General features: G+C 45.4%; 2 protein-coding genes across 5 annotated transcripts; one reads left to right on the forward strand and one right to left on the reverse strand.

The window, feature by feature from the left end:
* LOC102102691 (serine/arginine-rich splicing factor 7-like) lies at positions 1-5,531 on the forward strand. 2 transcript variants are annotated; one of them, XM_014254711.2, is made up of 9 exons: positions 1-89; positions 436-616; positions 750-926; positions 1,874-1,948; positions 2,068-2,169; positions 2,664-2,717; positions 3,958-4,002; positions 4,624-4,659; positions 5,288-5,531. In XM_014254711.2, the coding sequence occupies exons 1-9, from the start codon at positions 68-70 to the stop codon at positions 5,310-5,312; spliced, it is 717 nt and encodes a 238-aa protein (XP_014110186.1). In that variant the 5' UTR covers positions 1-67; the 3' UTR covers positions 5,313-5,531. The 2 variants fall into 2 exon arrangements, with proteins under 2 accessions (XP_014110186.1, XP_005525414.1); XM_005525357.3 differs by lacking the exon at positions 3,958-4,002.
* Positions 5,532-7,343: 1,812 nt separating this feature from the next.
* DHX57 (DExH-box helicase 57) lies at positions 7,344-23,112 on the reverse strand. Of its 3 annotated transcripts, none has more exons than XM_088052505.1 (24): positions 23,083-23,112; positions 21,623-21,825; positions 20,736-20,888; positions 20,300-20,464; positions 19,153-19,952; positions 17,608-17,807; positions 17,346-17,467; positions 16,901-17,096; positions 16,040-16,164; positions 14,787-14,920; positions 13,975-14,029; positions 13,472-13,668; positions 12,911-13,027; positions 12,498-12,594; positions 11,876-12,049; positions 11,132-11,332; positions 10,413-10,689; positions 9,751-9,846; positions 9,569-9,652; positions 9,324-9,461; positions 8,819-8,893; positions 8,268-8,402; positions 7,711-7,911; positions 7,344-7,620 (listed from the first exon to the last, which is right to left on the reverse strand). In XM_088052505.1, the coding sequence occupies exons 2-24, from the start codon at positions 21,814-21,816 to the stop codon at positions 7,477-7,479; spliced, it is 4,080 nt and encodes a 1,359-aa protein (XP_087908631.1). In that variant the 5' UTR covers positions 21,817-21,825; positions 23,083-23,112; the 3' UTR covers positions 7,344-7,476. The 3 variants fall into 3 exon arrangements, with proteins under 3 accessions (XP_087908631.1, XP_014110184.2, XP_087908632.1); XM_014254709.2 differs by having other exon boundaries at positions 23,002-23,111; XM_088052506.1 differs by having other exon boundaries at positions 23,061-23,098.
* Positions 23,113-24,967: the final 1,855 nt, after the last annotated feature.

The following is a 24,967-nucleotide window of genomic DNA, read 5'->3' on the forward strand; positions in this document are numbered from 1 at the left end:
GCAGGCGCAGCAGCTGTTGCTCTATATAAGGGTCGCGCCGGTCCGCGCTCGCGCTGTCGTCGGGAGGATGTCGCGCTACGGGCGATACGGTAGGGACGGCGGGGAGCCGAGGGAGGTTGAGAATCGCAAGGGGGCTTCTACTGTAGGCAGGAGGGCGAGGGGAAGGTGGCGGGAGTGGCGGCATTCGCGCCGCTCCGGCGGTGGGAGAAGGTGATCGTTCCCTCGGGCAGCCGCTGACAGGGACGGTTGCGGCGGGGAGGGGGCGCCGGGGGGGCCGCCGCGGCTGCGGGGTCTGTGGAGGGCGGGCGCGGCCCGGCGGGAGCGCCCTAAGATGGACGCGGTGTCAAAGATGGCGGCGGGGAGGGGGCGGGGGAGGGGCGGCCGCGTGCCCGGCGCCGCGCGCGGCCCTGACATGGCGGCCGCGTGTCCCCACAGAGACCAAGGTGTACGTGGGGAACCTGGGCACGGGCGCCGGCAAAGGCGAGCTGGAGAGAGCCTTCAGCTACTATGGACCGCTGAGAACCGTGTGGATCGCCAGGAACCCGCCGGGGTTCGCCTTCGTGGAGTTCGAAGACCCCCGCGATGCTGAAGATGCTGTGCTTGGCCTCGATGGGAAGTACGTGCATGCCCGGAACTTTTCTGAGGGCCGCAGCCCTCGATCCCCACACCAAGCATGGATTTCCGATGGTCGTTGTTTGAGCTCATCAGAAGAAAATATTTGTTTGGCTAATACCTGCTGTGTCTTGCAGGATAATATGCGGCTCCAGGGTCAGAGTGGAAGTATCCACAGGGATGCCGCGCCGCTCCCGCTACGACCGGCCCCCTGCCCGGCGCCCCTTCGACCCCAACGACAGATGCTATGAGTGTGGTGAGAAAGGCCACTATGCCTATGACTGTCACCGCTATAGCCGGCGAAGGAGGAGCAGGTACGTGCGGGGCCGGGGCTGCCGCGTTGCTTCGCCAGCTCGCTTTTGTGTAGTTCTTGTTAGCAAAGAACACAATGTTACACCAGTTTTAACTCTAATTGTCGTAAGTCAACAGGTGTATATCACAATTTTTTTTTTGCTAATACATATAAAATGTTAATATTTTAATAATCAACCTGGTCAAAACCTTTCAGGTTTCTTCGTTTGAGTCAGTCGCCTTGATTCAGAATGTCACGAGCCTTAAGATTTCATGCTGAGGCGCCTTGCAAATCCGACACTTAAGATCCTCCTAGACCTTGAGGTGATCAGCATAAGAGGCCAGATCCCCTCGAGCCATCTACACGTAGCTTCACCTTATTCTTTAAGGGCAGAAAATTTGAGACGGTGACCGCCGTAACAGTAAATTTGGCTTTCAATTGGGGCCCCCCTCCGGTTTAGAAAGAGGAACACCAGATTGACCACATTCCCACCTAGAAAAATCTTCTTGCGTCAATCAAGCCTCACCCTGGCTCATTGGGCTGTCAGTTTGATCGTCGTTAGATTGAAGAGAACACCTACCTAGATGCAGCGCTCGCCTATAGATACTTCTAGATCGTCTAGATCTGCTAGACCTTGGGCCAAAGAGGGTCGACCTGCAAACTTGCAAGGTTTATTTTAAATACGCATTACAGTGTTTTCTATTCTAATGTAATTCTGCAATGTAATTCAGCTTTAACATTTTTCTAGGTAGTAAAAATGATCAAGACAAGTAGGCCCAGACATTTTTCCAACTGACAGATGCTAGTGGTGTGTTTTTGTTGTTTTGTTTGGTTTGGTTTTTCTTTTATTATTTTATTTTTAAATTCTCTTTTTAGTTGTCTGAAAAAAGTTTTGACTTCAGCAGGGCCTCACACGTGCTGGTTGCAGCAGCTGTCTGCTGATACCGGTTTTTTCTAACCTAAACCCAGGTCCCGGTCTAGATCCCGCTCGAGGTCCCGTGGAAGAAGGTATTCCCGGTCACGCAGTCGCAGTCGTGGTAGGAGGTAGGGCTCTGCCTTCTGTGTTTACATTCCCACTCCTCCCTCTGGGGACCCTTCCTTTTCTGTAGTTTTTGTGAAAAAACCTTGCAATGATGGGTTGTTTTTTTCCCTTTGTTTTGTAGATCCAGGTCAGCTTCCTACCGCAGGTCCAGGTCGATCTCTCCTCGTAGATACAGATCATTCTCACCCCGCAGGTCCCGCTCTGGTTCTCTAAGAAGATCAAGGTATGTGGTTGCAGTTAAACCCCCACAGTATTGTTGAAGGGCACATAAGTTGGAGCTGAAGTATCAAGTGTCTATGTATAACATATATAATGTAATCAGTAAGTTTGTTTTGCAGTCCATATGTTGGTGGGAACTTTGGTGGTGTTACATGCGTAAGAGCTGCTCTGAACACTTCGTTGAAAATTTAAGTGTTTAATTTTGGAACCACTGTTTCTAAGATTGTGCCGAAGTTACAGCCTTACTGTATGGTTAAGATTTCCAAATTCAGCTTGAAGTGTACAGGGTGGAATTGCATAGTCCAGGAAAACAGTGAGATTCTTTTTACATGCATGGAGGTACTGACCAAAGGTGCTACAGCCTTCTAATAATAAAAATTACTTCTTCAAAACCAGTAGTCCATAAAGTTCTCAGTTTCCTGGGACATTTACAGTAACTGGTTTTGTCTCACATGTATGAAGCATCTGATAGCAGAGCTTTCATTGGTTTTTTTCCAGATCTAGGTCCAGGTCACGCTCCAGGTCCCGGTCTATTGTATGGCCTCGAAGCAGGTGAGATACTTGTTTTAATTCAACCCAGTAATGGTTTTGGTCTGTTGTTTGGTGGTGTGTTTTTTCTTTTTTTTCTTTCCTGGGGGGATTTGTCTGGAAGCACTTAGAAGGCTGTCCAGCAGAGCAATATTTACACTTAATAATTTATGCTTTGTCACAGACCAAAGTAGTGATGTACAATATAAGGTCTGTGGAGAGAGTTTTTAAAAACAAGTTCTTAGGTGTGTAGTAAATTGAGGATGGGTTTGTGTGCTGTGCTGCCTTTTACTTAGCAGTAGAAGAGATGCAGCAGCTCATGCTGCTGAGTACCAGTTCTGGGTGGCTGTGAGCATTCCCATCTTCAGTAACTGTGATCCAGTAAAAAGTTACTTGTTATGGGGGGAAAATGGGACAGACAGTGGCTCAGAATAGTGACCAGGAAGGTTTCAAAGCAGTGGCATATATTTTGTTTAACACGTGCCAGCAATGTCCTTGTAGCATTTCATGAGCTATTAGGCAAGGCAAAGGTGAATCTTGATTACCCTTCAAAAACAGTTGTGAGCAGAAATAAAAGTATTCTGCTTTTTTGGCCAAGCTTGTTGAAAGGAACATTCTGTGCCGAGTGATAGCCTGAATTCTGACACCCCACGAAGCCACACTTTTTAAGTAACAGCAAATATTTGAGTTGATAAAAGTAATGCAATAAATGTGGGAGGAAAGTCTCACTGTTTAAGTAGATAATTCCTGAAGTGAATTTGGAATAGTTTACTCATTAGTAGCCAAATCTTGGTGCAAAATCTATATTGTGCTCAAATAAAATTGGCATTGGGAATTTGAGCTAAAGAATGCACCAGCTCTTCAGCACGCTTGCTTACTTGTGGCTGATTCCAGGCTCTTAATGTGCTGTTAAAATACTTCCTAAGATCACACTTGAAAACTATTTTTCCCCTTCTAGAAGGGATACTTGCAGGTAGGAAGAAAGTGTGGAAGTCTGGTCTGGCGTTTTGTGGAACTGGCAGCTGAAGCTTTGCTGGGGAGCTTCCTGTGCTTGCACTTGTACCTTCTGATGGGTGGGGTCTCTGCAGTAAGAGCTAAATGATTCCCTTGGAAGGTCCCAGGGAAGGCCTGCAGCACCAGAGCCTTCCCTCTGTGGTTGGTGCTGCTGCGTGGGGTGAATCTGCTGTTGCTGGTGTAGCTAACTCTCAATGTGTTTGCATGCTCACTGGCTGCTTTGCTGAGCTTTATTTTTCTCCTGTTGTAGGTCTGAGTCTCATGGTAGATCTAAATCTGGCTTACCTGCTAAAAGGTGAGCGTTCAAATGAAAGTACCACTCAGGTGGTTTTTGTTTTGGTTGGTGGGGTTTTTTGTGGGGTTCTTTGCTTTTTTTGGCTACTGATTTAAAAATGTGTTTGGACCACTATTTCAGTTGCAGGGTTGTTTTTTTACTTTCCATAGCTGATTTCAAAAACATTTTTCATACGTTATGGGGCTTTTTTTAACAGCCGATTTTTTTTAGTGGGACAGTAGGCAATTCTTCAGGGATTCCGCGTACAGATGTTTTTCACTCATAACCACAAGAAAACACTTTTGCCAGGATTTGGGGCATATTTTCTCCTACCTTTGTTCTCAAATGTTTGTAGTTCTCCCTAACTCTGCTCGATTCACTGCTCCTGCTTTGCAGGGTTACTGTGATTTACAGCAGCTTTGAAGCTGTGTGTTGCTCTTTTCCCGAGGGCTCCGGCTTCCAGCATTTTTCCTTCTCACTTGCAGCTTCTTGCTTAAAGTAACTGGGTACACTTGCTACCAGCAGTGTCAATGCATTTAACAACATCAAATTGTTCTGATTTTAAATGGTCAAAAGTGGTTACTGAGAGCACCCAAGTGTAGCAACCACACTGATTGGTTTGTTTGTTTGTTTTTTAAACAGCCGCTCAAAGTCCAGATCACCATCTCCAAAGAGAAGGTAGGAATGTCTTAAAACTCTGGAGTGTGTCCTAGGGCTCAATAGCACTTGGGCTGGAGCAGTTCCTAGAGAAGTTAACTTGGGCAAACTCAGGCTTTTTACTTGCCTAAATCTGTGAACTATGAGAAGATGAATTGTTTATGGGCGTTTTCCTGCTGCTGGTAGTCAGAATGTCATGATAATAACTCCTAAGGAAACCTGCTTTAATGAAATGTTAGAGGAATTTAAAATCTAGGGAACAAGTTAGTAATGTAAGGCATGGAGCAGGCCATGAAAGTGGTGTAGGATTACATTCCTGCTGGTGACTCCTGCAGGCTCAGGAGTTTCACAGGTGCCAAGCTGTGCTATGCTCCATAAAGGAAGAAGTTTTCCTGTGTTACCAGAGAAGTATGTGCTGGAATTGAGATTTCTGAGCAGGCTTTATATCTCAGCTCTCTTAATTAGTCTTCAGTTTTCAAGCTTGAAGGAGTTTTTAAGTTAAAGTGTAAAGCACAACACTTCTTTCATTGTTTGAGAACAGTAAGTGAAAGTAGGGGCAGAACTCCAGAGGAAGCCTGGGGTAACATGCAGTTTATGTTGGTTTTGTTGTAGGAGTTGTTAATGGTTTGTTGTCTCTTTTTCCTTTCAGTCACTCACCATCCGGAAGCCCTTGAAGGAATGAAAGTCCTAAAAGAATGGGTTCAAATTTAAGAGGTTTAGTAAAAAACATATTTTGTTTACATTATAAGGGATTTTGTGATGTAAGGGCTTAGTCCTAGAAGTCTCTTTCTATTGACTAGCAATTGGCATGAATCTCTATCTTCTAAAGAAAAGTATTGTTACCAGACTAATACAAAACTCTTCTGTTGTGTTTGTGTTCTGTGATCTGAAAATGTTGGGCTTTTTTTTTTTTTTATTTTTATTGGTGCATTGAATTAAACTGCATTTCTAACTAATAAAGCAGTTGTGGTAACCCTGCTGTTCATAGTTGGGATGGGGAAGCAGGCAGTGTGCCCCTGGGATGAAAAACAGGGTGCAGGTTGGACAGGCACATGTGTGCCTTCTGCATCCCTGCAGAGCACGAGCTGGAGGGAGCAGGTACCAGTGCCAGTTGTCTGTGGAGTGTATACTATATGTCTGTATACCTTTTTTAGGAAATTCAAGGGGTTTTGTGGAGATGACAGGTCCTAAGCACAACCTGCAGGTCATGTTCAAGTAGCAGGATCTGTGGGGAACTGAGAGCTCAAGTTCCTCCTGTCTGACCCTGTCTGCCTGGTTCCATCCTGGCAGGGAAGCGTACCTAGGGAAGGGCCTTACTGCTGTGCTGATCCGTGGTTGCTTTGGGAAACCAGACTATCCCCACTGAATTAATAAAATAATGCAGGATCTTTGCCTATTTGATTTATCTTTGAGGCTGATGTCTGTTCTCAGAATAACAAGGAAATTGGAGTGCCAGGTAATTTTAGGAATGACACCATCCTGCTTTCCCAGCGTGGCTGAACACCTGCCTGCTCAAGGAAAGTGGGGAATAAATTCCTCACTGCGCTGTGCCTGTGCATGGCTTTTGGTTTTGTTTTATTAAACTGCCTGTATCTCGACGTGTGAATTCTCTCACATCCCATCCTTCTACCTTCTCTCAGTGCCAGGTCAGGGAGGTGGAATGGAGGAGAGGCTCATTTATGACAGCAGAGCTGCTGTGGCCATTCTATGCACAGGGATGTTGGTCTTGGTACTCCTGTCATCTTCCTCACAGGAGGGCTGTGTTAGTGTGAAACTTCAACAAAAAATTCATGTGTATTTTTTTAAAAAATCAAACTGTTCTCCAAACAATGCCCCTCCCTCCACTCATCATTCCTCAGGCTGAAGGTTGTAGCTCAGACTGGTGCTAGAGGCAGTGTTCACTCTGCTTTTACTGTGAAAGGGGACAGCCCACTCCTGGCACTTGGTATTAGAGCAGCTTGGCTGCAGCAGTGCTCAGCACTGCAATTAACAAGACCAAAGGGAGGAAATAATAGTTCATTATTGCTACAGCGTTTTACTACACACTGGAGCAGCCCAGACCCCAGAGCAGGAGTTTGGTTGAAAGCTTCCAAAAATGTGATTTTGTTCAAGCTGTGCAGGGTAGCAGGAGGGACTACCCCATACCAGAACACATTAGCAGTGGCATCTGCCCAAGAATTCATTTTAATGCACTACAACTGTTCTACTTCCCAGTGCAGGAAGGGCTGGAACAGCCTCTTTCAGGGAAAATGTCTGCACTGTCCTGGAGTTTTACCCCCTATCACCAGAGCAACCTGCACTGATCTAACACCACACTGATCCAGTACCTCTCCTCACCACAGGACAGAAGCTCTTGACACAAAATGTGTTCACTTGTACCAGGGCTTTGGGCTGAACTATAAACAGTGGATCCCTGGTCAGCCAAAACTGCCTCAGTAAAGTCTTGGTCAAAATGTGAATGTGAGTTTAAACCAGTTTGGAAGCAGCTCCCTCTGTCACATGCTGCCTCCAGCCATGACTATTACGAGAAACAGCTGGCTAGCAGCTGTTTGTGTGACCAGAAAACAACTGCCAGGGTATAGTCCCATAAAAAACACTTGGCGGTTTCTATTCCTTCTGGAAGAGTTGCCATTTTCTCATTCCCAGAGTCAACTGTAAGCCACCTTAATTTCAACCAGCAAGCAAACAAAAGGAAAACCCAAAACTCAATAGTAAAGCCTTTTCTTCCAGAGGTCAGTGCCACATTTTGGACCAATAAATACATCAGGACACTGATGTTACTTGGTCTGTTCTCAGGCATTGGCCGTGGGTGATTCTTTACAGAAAGCTGTTCTGGTATCACTGCGTGGTCACAAGCTTGACAATCATCCCGATGATCCGAGAACCGCGGGGGCACATGCACAAATCCATGCTGGGATTCTTGATTTTATCCTGCAGCAGCTGGTCCAGCTCACAGCGCAGCTCTTTCACCAGCTCAGCCACCTAACAGACGTGGTAAAACACAGGCAAGGGTAAGGCTCATCTCCAGCTCAGCTCTGCAGCTCTCCCAGGATGGCCCCTCCTCCTCCTCACCTGGTGAGAGGCAGCCACAAAGCGGATCCAGCCGTCGTCCAGGGAAATGACAAAGTCCCCCTTGAGCAGCTGCATGTGCACCTGGCCGCCCCCGAGCAGCACCAGCGGGTACACGGACACCATGCTGCAGTCCCGGATGAACACGCGGCTCGTCTTGATCTTCTCGTGGTACACCAGGTAGGGGCTCTCAAAGTGCCTGGTCTGGGACAGGGACACAACAGCCTGGTCAGAGTGACACTGCTCTTCCCGCCTCTTCTACAGCTGCAGAGAGCAGCAAATGTGCCTAAAGTGCACCTGCAGCGCTAGCAGACTCCTTGAGCATAAGAGCTGCCAACAACTGTTGGCTCCAGAGGCTGGAGTTTAACTCTGTGCCTAAGAGGACACTCCTAACTCAGGAATGCACCATTATTTATAATCCTAACACAGGACTGTTCAATCATTAAGATTTTTTATTTTAAACGTCAATAGGGATCTTCACTGTAATTTTAAATACTCAAGCAAAGGTGGTTTCTTTTCTAAAAAAAAAAAGCGTGCTTTGCAGAAAAAAGCATCCTGACCTGATAATTCACAGATGAAGGATGAATATGAACATAACCATCATTTTTAGTAACAAACTTCAGCTCTTCTGCTTTTGGTTGCATTTTGACCGCACCTGTACTGGTCTTCTGGTATTTACCCTCTGGCTTTTTCACCTGTATGGTAAGAAAAAAGGTTATAAAAATCTGCCGCACCAGAAAAACTTTTAACTTTATGTTCTAAACTTTTCAAAAATAGAAATTCTGTAGTAACAACATGTCGAGTCACTGGAGACAGGTATTACACTCCAGGTGCTAAACCCTGACTTCCTTTGTAAACTCAGCCTTCTAAAAACGTGTAATTTTAAGTGGCTTCTTAACATTTGCTGCTGGCTTCAGCCTGCAATCAGCCTTTTAGAGCAGCAGCAGTCTCAGGCAATACAAAAGAGCTCTGCTCCAGGTCTCTGACGCTGCAAGTAGCAAAGTTTGGCAACCTAAGCCAGGCTCAAGGCTGCCACACTGAGCCCAAATGAAAGCAGGCTGTGTGGATATGCTAGACAGAAAAAGGAAAAATGAAAAACCAATCCTTTTACCTGGACAACATTGGGATACAGTGCAGCACACAGCATTGCTGAGATCAGCTTGATGTTCTCTGCATTCGAGTTTGCCTGTGAAAGCAATAGGGGATCATTAGGGATCCTACAGCTCAGTGTGTAAAGGTGAATGACTGAATCCCTGAAACCAGTTCACTTTTATAGCTACACTCCTGTGCTTCGCAGAGGAGAACAAGTCACGGCTCCTGTGGCATCAGGCTGGACCTGGGCTGTGTTTCCCCCCACAATCAATGGAACAAATTGGCCACTACTATCGTGGTGCCCAGCCGAATTGTTTTTTGACATCTGACTACAAAGTGGCTTGCACCCTAGAGAAAGCAAGCATAAGTTGTACCAGAGCACAGAAGATCCTGCAGCTACCAAGCCCTGATAACCCTGATCATCATGTAAGCCAAGGACATCTCTGGCTCCAGTCTTCCTGAAGACAGCCCACATGAAAAACTACAGCAGCATTTTGAAGCACTGAAGAAATGCTGTGAATCACCTCCTCTCCTGTGGCATCCAACACGCCATCACCTCCTTGGGACCACTTCTTCTCAATATCCCTGGCTCTCAATCCCTCCTTCACAAAGCCAATGTCAGAAAGCAGTTCTGCAAACTGCCTCTTCAGACTGGCAATTTCCTGCAACAGACAGAGCACTGTGACAGCTGCCACGCCCAGCAGGAGGAGTCTCCCCAGTGGCTTATTTCTGTCACTGGGATTCTGCCAGGCCCCAAACACTGACTTACCTGAAGAACTCTGCCTGACAGAAAGTTCTCCCTGCAGTAGTTGTAGCTTGCTTGAGAGCCCTCTTTGATACTTAAACGCCATCCCTGATTGAGAGGATGGGAGGAAGCCTTTAATAAAACATTTCTGCTTGAATTTCAAATTATCACAAAACCCCAAGAGAGGCTACTGTGTTTTAACTCACCTTATAAGCCTGGAGAAGAGCCAGGTAGTCACTGTTTCCTACTGCAAACTCCAGCTTCTTTTTGTTTGCTTCTTCCCTTTTATCCCATGGTGACACCTAGACAGGCAGCAACAAGTTAGTGTGTTCTTCCCCATACCACTTGGACGAGCCCTTCTAGAGCTACATGGCACATTCTCTTTGGTATTTTCACAGCAGCTCACAGGTCAGAGTGTAAATTTTCCCTGTGGATAACAAGATATGAGGCATTCAAAAGAGCAGCTGATTCAACACACCAAAGTGACAGTGAAGACACAAACTGAGATCCAAACTGACCTCTGCATTCACAGCTCAGATGTGTCAGCTCCATCATTACCACTGTTTCACACTTTATATTAATTAATGGGTGTAATTCTCACACCAAATTCAGACAAAACGTGCGCACTTATTAGCTAAAAATTCAAAATAATATTCACTGTTTCTACTGTATATAAATACCACTCTCGCTGCTAACACGTGGTTTTGAACTTCTGCTTATAACTGGACTGCTTTCACAAGCACTGCATTAACACATAAACAATGTAGGCTAAAAAGAAGAATTAGAATACTCAAGTGTAGCGTGCTGCAAGTCACAGCAGCGTTTTGCTGACACACAAAAGCACAGCCCTTGGGTTAAGAATACTCACAAAAGGTGACTTAAAGGCCAGGCTGGCCGCTATGGTCAGCGCAGGATCCAGGCAGCGGAAAATGGTGCCAAACAGCATGAGTTTGCCAATCCTGACATCCACAGGGAGCGAAGCCAAGTGGTAACCCAAAGGGGTGAGCTTTTCATCTGGAGTTAACGCTCCCAGGTCCCGCAGTCGCACCTTTGATGCCTGCAAAGATTCAGTCCTAGGGGGCTCGATCAGTCGTGATAAGACAGAGTGAAGACTCTGCTCAGAGAACATCTCCAGGATCTTAATCCTTAAGAGAAGGGGAGGGAAAATTAAAAAACAAAGAAAAAAAAGCAGCTTAGCACCATACGCAGGATAAAAAAAACCAAGCTTTTGTAAAAACAGAACAAAAAAAGCCAAGAGAAAACATGCTTTGAAGAGCACACTCCCTAGAAGAGGACCTGCAACACAGAGCTGAAGTCAGGGAGCAATGTGGAGTAGTGAACCCGTAAGAACAGATTTCTATTTACTACACTAAGGTTTGAAATAAAGTTCTTACTGCAAAACTGTAATTTGTGCTGCTTTGTTTCCTCTCAGTACAAAGGGGTGCAGAGTGTGCAGCAGGGATAGGAAGGCCTCTTCCTTTAATGTCTGAATGATGAAGGTGCTTGGTGTGGGTTGTGGCAGGTGCTCCCCCCAGCAAAGGAAAGACGTTCTGCACACTGGGTTTTTCAAGAAACACCACAGCTCACCTTAGACAGAGCTGCTCCAAGGGCACTCTCTGTATTTCTGGCAGCTGTTGTTTTACAAGCTGATGGTTGTAGTGGTGGCTGCTGAAGAGATGGAAGCAGACACCCGAGGCCACTCGTCCTGCCCGTCCTTTCCTTTGCAGAGCGCTGGCCTTGGACACAAAGGTGTCCTCCAAACTTTCCATTCCTTTGCTTGGATCGTATCTACAGGAGAGCAAGAGACCGGCTTGTATCGACAGAGCCACAGAACGGTTTGGCCTGGAAGGAACCTTAGAAATCATCCAATTCCAACTTCCCCCTGCCACATGAAGGGACAGTTTCCTCTAGACCAGGTTGCTCAGAGCCCTGTCCAGCCTGGCCTTGAACCCTTCCAGGGCTGGGGCAGCCACAGCTTCTCTGGAAAACATGTGCCAGAGCCTCACTACAGTAAAGAATTTCTTCCTAATATCCAATCTAAACCTGACCTCTTTCACTCTGAACCCATTTTACCCCTTGTCCTATCACCTGCCCTCGTAAGGAGTTGTTCATAAGCGCACAGAGAACAGGCTGGAGGGTTGAGCAGGCAGATGCTGACAACTTTTGTATGGATACAATTCCCATGCCTGCACTTGGATCTGAGTTTAGACTGGCTTTCATCACCACATAGCAGCTTTCTACAGACCAAACTTCCTTCTAGTTTTTCCCAGCTCTTTGGACAACTCAAGGCTTAACACAGTTTACAAAACCCCGAAGAATGAATGCCAGTACCTTTTCTCTTTCATTTTTCCAGAGTCAATCACATAGACCACGTCATCGATGGTGACAGATGTCTCTGCAATGTTGGTAGAGATGATGATTTTGGTAACTCCTGCAGGAGGCCTGAGGAACACAGACTGCTGTTCTTCACTGGACAGTGAGGAATGAAGTGGATAAACCACACACCTGCAAGGACAACAGGACAACACGCTCACTCCATCTCCAGCCTCTTCCTTCTTGGGAACAATGCGCCTGCACACACTTTTGCCTCCCTAGACACTGTTCTGAGTGTTCTCCTTGTAACCATCCAAGGTCAAACACAATCACAACTAAATGTAACTCAGAAAACATTCTGATACAAATCAAGGGCAGAGAGATCAGGAGCCTGGATCATGCAGAGCACAAAATGGAAACCACTCCTGGCTAGGGTCTCAGAACTTCAACAACTGACCTTCCTGAGCTGAGAAAAACAAAAGGAGCAAGCCAACAAAATAGTAGAAAAGGAATTACCCTGACTGGAGTCGGCTCACACATTTAATAAAGCTTACTGATCCCTGGATAAAGGCAGGCTTTGTGCAGGAAATTACTCTTTATTTATGGGTAAAGAGACAGCTTTAGAGTTTTTCTGCCTTACCTCTTGCTGTGCCTGTTATTAAAAAGAGCATTAGTCTGAAGCTGCTCATAAAGCATCTTGATTTCTGCTAGGCCAGGCAAAAATATCAACACAGCACCTATACATACAGATTAAAAAAAAAAATCACTCAACAAAAAGGACAGCACAATATTTTTCTAATGTGCAATTATTGTACCAAAAAAGCACAAAGAAGGCTGTAACAGTCCTTCACAGAAGACTTTTCAAATTAGACAATTTTCTCACCTTTCCCCTCCCATGTATATCACAGGCTTTATAACTCAACTAGAATTTTATTTTTTTTTCAAACACTGTCAGTAGCTACAGAAACTCTGCATGGAAATCATTAGTTCTGGGCTATCCAAGAACCTTCCAAGAATCTTCTTCTGTTTATCTCCCAAGGACAATGAAATTACCTGGGGGGTATGAATGTCTGCCAGCAACTATCCATTCCAGCAAGGCTTCAATTAATTCCAGATTAACTTTGTCCAAGTCCATGACAGACATTGTTTTCAACACTGCCTTGCTAACCCCTGGGAAAAAAAGAAATAAAACATGCAGTAAATCCATGTCTTGTAAAAACCATCTGTGGATGCATGGGACCAGTTACAGCTCAGTTTAAAGAGCACCTGGCTTAGACCTGAAAATAGCAAATCCATGCTGTGCCTCAAGTAAAGCTGCTTCAGCAAGAACAGATACAGAGAGCAAAGTGGAACTAACAAGGCATCTGAAAAGGGATAGAAAGAGACAGTAGCTGAAATTGTCCATTTTCAGATGCTAAGAACTAGTTTCAGCCAAGATGTTTGCTGTAGTTTAAGGAAACAATGGGTTCTCTTATTTTTTTTAAACTGGCAAGAAGTTTCTCATCTAGAACTTCACAAGTGCAAAACTCTGAATTATAGATCAGCATTCAGCTTACAGTGCTAATATCCCATGTTGTCTATGTGCCAATTTATTAAATTTAAGAGAGAGCTCACCTTTATATCGTGTAAGGAGCTGCTTCAGAGTTAATTTCTGGTCTGGGTCTGAATCTCTGACCACGGTGTCAGTGGTTTCCAGAAGGCCAGCACGCCTCAGGTCTTCCTCTACTTCTTCAAATGCAGTTCTCTTGTGTCTCCCATTCTGTTCTTGCTTTACCTTCCTCCTGTAGGGACTGCTGTCCTCTAAAACATACCTGGACAGCACAGAAGAACATTTGGTGGTGTGGAAAGAAGCCTAACAGTCTCCTTCTAATAATTAATTAACTACAGAGATAGGGTATCCAAAATATTTTTTAGTAAGTCTGCGATGAACTTTGTATAAACCATAGATAACATGAAGGTCAAGGTGCTTTAGTAGAGCTCCAAGAGTGCAGGTCATGGAGGAGACCTGAGAGCATTTACTTTTTAAATAAATGCACAGAACTACTGCAGTCTCAAGGTCAAAAGTGCAACCTCAACCTAACCACCCAAAAGCACCTGAGAGTGTGTGAATTTCACACCTTGTCATTGCAATCACATCTTCCAGAAAAAACTGGTCCACGGGAAACGTTCGACCTGAAAGGAAACATGAGAATAAATCTATCTACACATGCCACCACAGCATGGAGAAAAAAGATCAAAGATTATTGTAATTTTATACAGGTTATTATGACATACACTGGCTTCACAGCTCTCATCTACACTGCACTCTTCAGCACAATTTCTGACTAGGACAAATAGTGGATGTCTTCCAAGCATGGAGTGTTCAATGTCAGGTCGGATGGAGCTTTGAGCAACCTGTTCTAGAGAAAGGGCATCCCTACCCATGGCAGGGGGTGAAACTAGATGAGCTCTAAGGTCCCTTCCATCCCAAACCAATCTAGGATTCCATGGTAACATGCACAATGCACTCACACAGGCATTTATGGGAACACACCCATGCTCCTCTCCTGCTCCACATCATAACTCGGCAATTTAAAAGGCACATTTGGCTAAATGGGCACACATCCAGCTGGATCCTCTCACTGATCCTTTACTCACAAGGACACAGGAAAGTCTTCAGCTGTGGTAAAACTATCCCAGGGAACCATGTCATGCACACACCATATAATGATTGTCTTCTGAGGAGGGAAATTCTGCTGGTGCACAGCACAAAAATGTCAGCATTTCCAAGTCCTTTCTCTCCTAAATCTTCTCAGTCTCTCCCTCTAAGTGTCCAGCATCATATTTCTTGTATACATCCCCATCTTGAATTGAGAAACACTTTGCAAAAAGAAACAGTGGAAACAAATCTCTAAAACAATGAATGATAATAAAAATGAATGTTTTTCACCTGGTATGTTAATGATTGGACAGGAGTGGAAGTACTGAGAGAAAAGCTCAGCATTCAGGGTGGCACTCATCAGTATAATGCGCAGGTCTGGCCTCTGAACCATTATATCCTTCAAAACCAGCAGCAGGAAGTCACTGAAGAAAACAGGCAAAAGAACATTTTAATGTCTTCAGTGTTAACTTTCAGACTCTTTTTCTCCCCTTCTGTCCACCTTCCTGGTGTTTTCCAACAGCACAGCAACACCATCACAGAAGCACAGGCTTGCTGGAATGGCTTAGTGACAGGCAATCTGCAAATCTGACTCTTTCCTGGTTGTCCCTTACTGGAACGTCAGGATTACTTAGCAAAACCATTTAAACAACAAAAAGTTTTATAAGTTACTTACATTAATGACAACACAAGAACATCAGATAAGAAACTAACTCAAAGTAACAGATGAGTCCTTTTTGCTCCTCTTCTTCAATGGAAGATACTCAAACTTACCCAGTCTTCTCTGCTCACTGTATTTTTCCCTATATATTTATAGCTTTTGTGGCATGACTAGAAGACTGGCTTGAAGTGATTTTAAATAAGAAGGAAGAGGAATCCTTGAGAGACACAAGCCCTTTTAAGTGGCTAAAATACCACCTGAGTTGCAGAATAATGGGTAAGAGACAAAGCCTCCTAGAAACCCACCGCACTGCAGTGTTTGATAAGGAAAACAAAGAAAAGGATGCTCGCCACTTGATTTACAGAGACACTGACAGACATTATCTTTTGCCTGTGATCAGCAGGTCAGTGGGGTAAAACTGCAGGAGGCTAGAGCAGGATAGGATGAGACTGTCTAGTAAAATCTACAGACTGGAAGGAAATGTGAGCATTTGTCCCTTGCTCTGCTGAAGCCGGCATCAGGAGAAAAAAATCCCAAAAAGGCATGTGAAGAATTATGGTATTTGATAAAAGTTGACACAAAGGAAACTGTAAGAAACAAACAGCTGTGGTTACAAAGTTACTTAACCCTCCAGATCATCCAAAATCTCTTTGCAACACTGCTGCAATGTGAGGGCACATTGGAGGCACAGCAATTTATGAGAGACATGCTTTCTCACAAGCTGCTGCAGCACAATTTCCTGTTGCCCAAAGACAAGAACCTACACCCAGACTCCTTCCACCATCCCATATTACTGCAACAGGATCAGCTACCTGCACCTTAGCCATCTTTATCCTTCAGACTACATTTCTTCATTTTGCTTACAGGATAAGAGATTATTTACCTTTCTTCTGTTCTCTCGTGAACTTCATCAACAATAACATGAGTGACTCCTTGCAAAGTCAGATCTCCTTCCAGCCTTCTCAGCAGCACACCAGTAGTGCAGTACAAAAGCCTGGTAGCTGAGGACTTGAAGGGTAAGACAAAGCATTCAGTTGACTCTGGGCAAATTAACACAGTGCAAAGAGAATATGTGCTGCTGTAAAGCATTTGGTTTCAGCTGAGTGCCAGGTTTGACAGAGAGGAAAGAAGCAAGCCCTGCTGGAGATAGATTTTAATTTCTTGACTGACACTGACAACACCTGCTTCTTAAAAAGGGGCATTGCTACCTATCAAAAAATATGAACTGCTTTTTCTGTGGATATTGTTTTCTGATAAACAACCCAGATCTCTCTTCCTAGAAAGATTTGGTGAGTCTCTTTTTTAGCATACTTCTTGGAAAAAGCAATCAGCTGCAACACAGACAATACTTGCAACACAGCAGTTTCTGTCTGGCTGTAGCTGTACCCTTCAGTCTCTACTTGGGAGATACATGGGAATGGCAACAGGCAGAAAAGCAGCCAGTAGCCTTCCAAAGGACAGCAAGTTTACTCACAACCTCAAACCCCTTCACCTCACTCAACAGAAAGCAAACCCACAAGACACAGCACTGCACTCTCATTCTGCAAAACGAACTGTGCAACTTGAGATGAAATAAAATACAGAAATAAAATACGTGTTTCATAATATTTTATAAAATATAGATGATACAAACTTGGTTATCTCACTGCCTGGCAGGTCAGAGGGCAGAGATTCTGTACACTAGAGAAGCACTAAGCACATTTTAACAGAAGTAAATGAAAACCAGCAAGCAAAGCATGTGTACCTTTACACTTTCCAGACGGATCTGATATCCAACAGTGAGTCCAATCCTTTCTGTTCTTTCCTTGGCTACACGTTCAGCCACAGAAATGGCAGAGATCCTGCGAGGCTGAGTGCAGATGATGTTTGCAACTCTGCTTGGAGAGCCTTGCAATGAAGCATCCAAGATAAACTGAGGAATTTGAGTGGTTTTCCCACATCTGCACAACAAAATCAGGAATTAATTAAAAACCCCACTAATCCAACACCTTCCACCCACATAAATTGACTGCATTCCTCTGGAAATTTGCTTTGTTCCATTAGTGTGATCCTTCACATGAAGCTCACCTAAGACTGCTGTCACTGGTCACAGATGAGCCACCCCAACCTTTCCAGAACATGGATCACATTTCATGTTATTCTGTGTATACTTTGATACATAAAGTCTGTATGTGCAATCACACTCTTACCCTGTCATGCCACTCACAACAAGAACTTGGTGACTCTCAAGCAAACCCAGAATGTTTTCTCTCTCTTGCCATGCAGGGAGCTTCTGCCTTTCATGCAGCATTGACTGAAAGTGCCTGGAAGACTGATGGAAAAAACAGACAGCACAGCAGTAAGACCACCACTGGGATAGAATAGAACCATTTGAATCAAGAGCTTGTCTCTTAAACATTTCTCTAATATTTCTCTAATATAAGCAAGAAAATTATGTTCTGCACGTTGTACCTTTTTCTGCCGAAATTGCGCGCAGATTTTAACATTTTCATTATACAGAGACTTTGCCTGCACATCATACTTTTTGGAAAGCTTCTTCTTCAAATTCACATAACTCTCATTCTCCACAACAACCTGTTCAGGCTCTTCTTCCTCCTCCTCCTCCTCTTCAGCCACCACCTCTTCTTCCTGAGGCTCTGAGACTGCTGAGGCTTGGAACAAAGAGGTACAGGTAAGTATTGCTATTACCAAGGAACAGACAGTGCAGGAAAGACAGACATGTTCCAGCAGCATTCCCAACAAAGAACTTCGCTAGACTGGGCTTGAGGGTCTGCAGGACTGTTTCTGTCATGCATTTAGTTCAACACCACCAGCAAACCTCCCCTCACCTCACCAAATCCCCCACAGCTTCTCCAGCCCCATCCCACTTGTCCCTACCCCTGCACCAGGATCGGGGTGGCCACACAGGGAGCCAGGATGGTTAACTGGTTTGCCTTCCTGGATGTTTTCCATGTGCCTCAGCTCACCTCTCCAATACACAACCACTTCTATGCAGCACAAAATGCTTTGATGGTAGCACCAGCTCACATGTTAGTGTAGTTTTAATTAATTAATTGTTAAGTCACTGCCAAGTGCTTTTAAACCAAAGCTGAAACTGGACCAGGTACTTCAGTGCCTTTGCCTATCAACCAAAGCAGGATTTGCTCAGACTGTCAGCCAGCCCTTGAAAGTTTTAAGGCGACTTTTACAAAAAAAAATAAAGGTATTTTATAGCATAAGGAATATTTTATAACTAAAGATTATTTGGAATCTCAGTTTCTGGAACAAAGCTGTCTTTCTGCAGAGGTGTTAAAAAAATGGAATACTTCGTCTTACTGTAGCAAAAATAGAGTTTGTCACTATTTAAGTGCTCTACAACTCGATGCAGTTGTTTTTTAAAACTGTCTTGAAAAAACGCTTGCCTTAGATAGAAGTAGTTTTGGAATTGAGAGCTTGAAATTCACCCTGCAACAACTGACACAGCCTCAGCTCTCCCCCTGTGAAATCAACCTGTTTGCACCAGCAAATAGAAAGAGAAGATACCTTGAACAACATTCCATAACCACTTGCCACATTTGCTCAGCCTTAAATCCACCTTTGCCAGTTAATTTTGAGGAGCTGTTGGTAATTTTAAGTAATTTAAAAAAAGAGGTTTCTAAATTGAACCTTCCCTGTTCCATTCCAAGCACACTTCTCTGGTCCATTCAGGTGAGCTCACACCTCTCAGTGCTTTCCATGGATTGTGTGGCAACAGGCATCACTCACTCTGCCAAACCAAACTCTGTGCTCCTTGAACTCGGTTCTGGCCAGCACAAAACCTCTCTGCTGCAGCTAGATCACAGAAGGAACTTCCTGAGGCACAGACAGATCATGGATCTGGCTCACCACATGACTTTAATCTCCAGAAATAGATTTGGAACAGATGGCTGAACTGGGGGCTCTGCATGTCTCTCTTTTTTAATTTTAAACCTTTCTGACTGCTCTTAGCCCAGAAACCATAAAGCAGATTTGATGTACCTTCAGCTTGTTGATTTGAAGCAGGTGCACTGTCTGTCTGTGGCTTCACAGGAGGTGCTGCCAGCAGGGACACAGGAGGAACACTGAACTTGTGCTGAGTATTGCTCAGGAACTCGCTGATCTCATGTTCATCTTCCAAGCAAGTCACCAAGGTGTACACCACTGGGTCATGAGACTCTGCAGCTGCCAAGGCCTTTCCAAAGAGGAATTCAGCAATGTGCAGACGACAAGCAAGAGGCAGATTCTCATCAGTGGAGTAAAATGCCACAAGAGGTGCCTGAAGAGGATACTTGTTCTCGTCAGGAAATCTTACTTCAAGTTCATATATGGGACCATCACTATGCCTGAGATGAGAATCGTCTACAGAGTTCTTGGATGCATTTAGTGGATGGTTTGGAGGGAATTCATGTCTAAATCTGCATTTTGAACCAAACCTGCAGCCTCCTTGGCAGTAAAATTTACATATTTCCTTTGAAGTCTGTTTTGCTGTGTCTGCACTTTTTTGTTTAGATTTGCTGAACCTGCATGCTAGGTAGTCCAATTGCAAACTAAAAGTCCAAACACGATTTTTAATCCTTTCTACAAATTTTTCTCCATAAATTGACCGGAGGGCAAAAGCTTCTTCTTGTCTCTGCTCTAAACACTCCTCTTGACTGGCTTCAGCAGCCACAGCAGAAACCTGCATCTTCTCTCCATACCTTTCAGAGAAGCACTGCAATAGCAAATACTCCAGTGATGCCCCAATGTTACCATTGCAGGATCTCAGCACTGCCCTACAACGCTCACAGTCAAAACCATACCTGCACCAAAACAGAGAAAACAGGGCAACAAGTGAGTGAGAGGCTCGTATGAAGCAAAATAACCCCAGATCTGCTTGATTTGGCTCACAGTAAGGGAGCATGCATGGCACTGCCTCACACCTCAGAATACAGCACTTAACAGTCTCAGGGTTAGATTTCCCCACTCAACTACAGAAATTAAACTCTTCAGAAAAAGCTGTCACATATAAAATGCTCCCAAACAAAGCAAAAATATTTAGTATTCACATCTGGGCAAAATGGAAGAACACTTACAAGGAAGGATTACAGAGTATTAAGACCAGTGATCTACCTCTTCCTGATACAAATTATTCATTAAAAAGCATCACCTGGAGAGTTTGTGCACAGCAAACGAAGACACTTCACTGTCTACAATTCTGTGCTCAGCTGGCTCAGCAGACAACCTTGGCATTACATCAGAAGCTTCCTGTTCTGTTGACCAGCACTGCTCATCATCGAGGTAATCGGGCTCATCATCATCTTCTCCAGCTACACTGATAAAAAGAGTTATCAAGTTAAAATGAAACAAAATTAAACTCTTGAGTAGACATAAAACTCTGCAGTTTTAAATCCTTCATTTAAATGGAGGATTTGGCTACTCCTTTCCCAGAGTTAATATTGTAGAAGAACACAGCAGAGTCAAAACCATAGGGCTTGAGATAATTAAAAGTTAAGGGAAAAAATACCATTTCCATTTCTAATAGCATGTCTGCTAAAGCATGCTCAAGTAGAAAAGCTGGAAGTAGTGCTTCCACTTAAACTAACTCTGATTCAGGAGCCAGCTCCTGCCCTTGTAGCTCTTGAAGAAGTTCTTTCACTCTTCTCTGGTTCTCTGATGTCATGTGTATGGTCTGCAGAGGCATTCTTGCTTCAGGTCTCTGCTTCACTTGCCCTCCTCTTCTGGCAGGGGCACTTGATCTGAAAATTAAAATAAGACATTACCATGAGTTATTTACCTGGCTCAAATGTTCTTAACTGAATTGGGATGTTAGGGCCCAAATTTGTAATTCAAAACAGAAAAATCAAAATTAGAGAAATCCATCACCTATGGATTATTCAGCTGGATTCACTCTTATGTGATCAGGATTTGTGTGTCTTTATCTGCATACACATGTGCATACATGTATTGTATCCTATGTCAAATCCAAAATCATTCACTGAACACTTCGCTAGGTAAAGATGTTCTCAGACTACAATACAACCACATATTTCTAAGGTAGACAGGTCAGAACACACACAGGATACTAAACTAATTCTAAACTGCTGATTTTCCATGGCCCAGCTTCTGTTTTGTAATACAAAAATATTAATATCCTGTGTTTACTAGTGTGTTCTGACTGAAAGTGTCCTGGAATTACCTTATGACCAAAGAAGAAAATCAGAGGTTTTAATCTTTAAAAAATAAAGCACTTCACTAGGCATCAAATTTATAAAACATTAATCAAAAAAGACATGTAAAAACTGCTTCATACTGAAACACTTTCATCACCCTTTCACTCTTCTCTATATTCAAACATCTCCAAAAACCAGCCCCAAATGTTTATGTATGACAACATCCAAAAAAGTATCTCAAATGCCCCCAAGTATCCTTAACAATCCCCAAGTATCCCAGACATCTCTATGACAATCGCCCCCAAAATTAACAGAAATACCTGGATTCTAGCCTTGGTTCCTCAAAGAGACAAAAATCATCTCCATCATCCCAAATTTTGGTTGAACATTTCCTGCTTCCACCAAGTTGAGGCTTGTTTGAATGGCCACTGCTGCCTCCTCGTCTCCCGCTGCCTCCTCTCCCTCGTCCTCCTCCTCTGTTGGGCTTTCCTCTTTTCCTCCCTGCCCAACTCATGGCTCCTTGCTGAAGAAGAGGAAAGAATAGCCCTTAGCTGTGAAGGTGATTAAGCACATTTTGTATGTCTAAGCACACATAATTTGTTTTTCTATGTGACAGGACACCCTCTCAAACCTTATTGATTATCTGCATATTGGTGTATCTGTATGCACTTGGAGCAAAAAAATATTCTTCTGGGACATTGCTTAGTGAGCTCTGCAGCTTTAGAAAATAAAAGTAATATTCCTCAGCCGAAAGCTGCAAGTTTGACAAAACTCTCTGGCAAAAGCATGAGCCTACCAGCAGCGCTGCCTAACCTGGGAACCCCAGTTCTGCCACTCTGATGGAACCCTCACGGACACAGAAGCCCACAAACCTTCAAGGGAAGTTTCACAGAAGAAAGCAGCCTCCTAACCCATCACTTTCTTAACTCAGCGGCTTGCAGGGCTGAGACTAAAAGGTGGAAGGGGAGCTAAAACCGAAGATACAATGTTTTTTTTCACATTATCTCACACTGGGCTCCCATCTGCAGGGAGCTGCCCAGGTTGCTGAGCCTGGTGAGGGGAGTCACTGGACCAGCCTTGGGAAACAGGCGGCCTCCTCCTCACAGCAGTGTCCTTCCCAGCGTTGACAGCAGCCCGCTAGGACTGAGCACAGAAGGGCCCAACACATCCTCCTACGGCACCTCCTGCTCATGGGAGGTTATTGCAGGGGACAGTGAGCAGCTGTGGGCAGTCCGGCAGGAGATTATTCCCTGGATCTTTGCACTGGTACCTCCAAAGCCAGGACAAGAACTGATGTGGCCGCTCACAAGTAACAGCCCAAACGAGGGCTTGCAAAGAAGGAAATTCCCCTTTTTGCGGCCGCTATCCCCGCTGGAGCTCCACCGGGGCTGGACAGGAGCTCACAGCCGAGCTGACCCCGCTCGGGCAGCTTGGCAGAAGTGAAGGAAGAAGGAGAGAGACCATGGCAGGTGCATCGAGGCCGCTGCCACACAGGGCTCTGTCTCCTTCCTCTCAGCTCAGAGCACAGAGCCCCGGGAACGGAGCAACTCTGCCGGCTCGTCCCGCACTTCCCCATGGCACCCTCCCCGCACACCCTCCCCGGGTGTCTGGGGACCCTCAATCCTCACACAGCCCCGTGTTCCCGGACCCCATTCCATGCCCTGCTCCCCTCAGCCGCCCTCGCTCAGCCCCCGCGCACCCCCTTCCTCTCCAGCCCCGCTCTCCGCGGAATCGTGACGCTCCCGGGAGCTCCAGCACCTCTTCTCCCCGGCGCTCCCACCTCTCTGCCCGGCACCTCCCGGACTCCCCGACCCGGATCCGCGGCGTTTCCCTTCCGGGCCGCGGCACCTCCGCCCTCCCCGCCCCGCCCCGCTCCCCTCACGCAGCGCCCGGCGCTGAGGGTGGTGTGCGGCTTTCAGCTCCTCTGCGCTTGTGTCTCTGTTTGTGTTGCTCAGCAGGCGTGCCGGGCTTTAAAGTACATCTCGTATTCCCAAGTAAAACGAGAGAACGATGATTGAAAATCTGGGTAGGTGCTCGCTGCACCAACCCACAAGTTACAGAGGGAGCTGGGGGGGCTCGGCCCGGAGAAAAGGAGGCTCAGGGGGGACTTTTTCACTCTCTACAATTCCCCGACAGGAGCAGGCAGGTGGGGGCAGGCCTTTTCTCCCAGACTGCAAGTGACGAGATGAGAGGAAATGGCCTCAAGTTGTGCCAGCGAAAGTTTAGATTGTAAATTAGGAAACGTGTTCATGGAAAGGCTGGCCAGGCATCGGGACAGGCAGCCCAGAGAATCAGCATCCTTGGAAGTGTTAACCCTGGGATGTGGCACTTGGTGGTGGGCCTGGCAGTGTTGGGTTAATGGCTGTACTCTGTGATCTTGGAGATCTTCTCCAACCATCACTACAGAACTAAGAGTGGGGGATTAAAAGGGAGGAAAGCGATACCAGTTTCAGAGTGAGGGTGACAAAAGTGACAAGAGACCCCAGTGCTGTGTCACTGAGGTGGGGAAGGTGTCTCTGCACACACAGGGTCACCCATGACAGCTGCCCTGCAGCACATCCTGTCAGCTCCTGTCTCTGTGGATGGAGACTCCACAGCCCCTCCAGGCAACCTGTACCACATTGGAGTTTAAAGCAATAAACTACCGTGAAAGGAAAAAAAAAATTACTCACTGGTTTGGCCGTGTAAGAACCACCACAGCCCCCAACTCAGAGACACCACCTGCCATGAGGGTGTTTCCTCAGGGCCCTTCTGCAGATGGTGGCCACAGCCACCACTCTGATGGTCCATTTGGGTCTGCTCTGCCCCATAAAGGCTCCCCACCACTCCCACAAGGGGAAGAGTGGTTCATAGGAATGCTGCTGACTCACACTCCGTGCCACCCAAAGGTGCCTGCTCCAGCAGGGCTTACATGCTCCATGGACCCACCTCTGGGAACAGCCTGTCCACAGGAGATGGAGTCAGCTCTGGGAGAAGCTGGCTGTCTACAGCAGAAGAAATGCATTGCGTGATCTCATGGGGTTTTGCCTCTCAGATGCTTTCTTGTCTTAAAGTGAAAATACTTCTATTCTCATACATATATACACTATTCTAATTTTCTAGAGGGGGACTGCAAAAGGAGACCTTTTTTTGTGTTTGTGCCTGAGGGGAACAGTCGATTTTGTTAAATTTTCTTGTGTTTTGCTTCTGAAATAGCCAGCTCCAACAAAAACCCAAAAACCAAACCAAAAAAGAAATACCGTGTCCTCTGTCCCTAGTCCTTGACTTCAGAGGTTGCAGCATCTTCCAGAGAGCTTCTGTTAATTTAGGAGCCTGTCCTTTCAGCTCCTTTGCTAGGACTCCACATTTATCTATGCTGCACAGCAATTATACTGATTTAGGCTGTGCAGTTTCACATTTCAGGTTTTCTGCCTGAAGGGTATCTTTGGAGCAGATCTTGGTCTTTCAGGGAGAAATTAGTCTGCCTTTTGTTACTGTGCCTCTTCCCTTATGTCTCCCTGTTCTTATGCTTCAGAGTAACTCCGTGGACTGGCCCAAGCACTGCCCTGACAGCCCTACCTTTGGGCTACTTGCATTCTCCACATGCTTCCTTGAGGCCCTTTGGAGCAAAGAGCCCTCCAGTGAAGGGCTGATCCTCCTAGAAATGGAGCAGGTGTGGAGGGCTG

Source organism: Pseudopodoces humilis, chromosome 3 (genome assembly GCF_049639895.1).
Source record: "Pseudopodoces humilis isolate 2021_Gansu_Grassland_sample_001 chromosome 3, ASM4963989v1, whole genome shotgun sequence".
NCBI lineage: Eukaryota > Metazoa > Chordata > Aves > Passeriformes > Paridae > Pseudopodoces > Pseudopodoces humilis.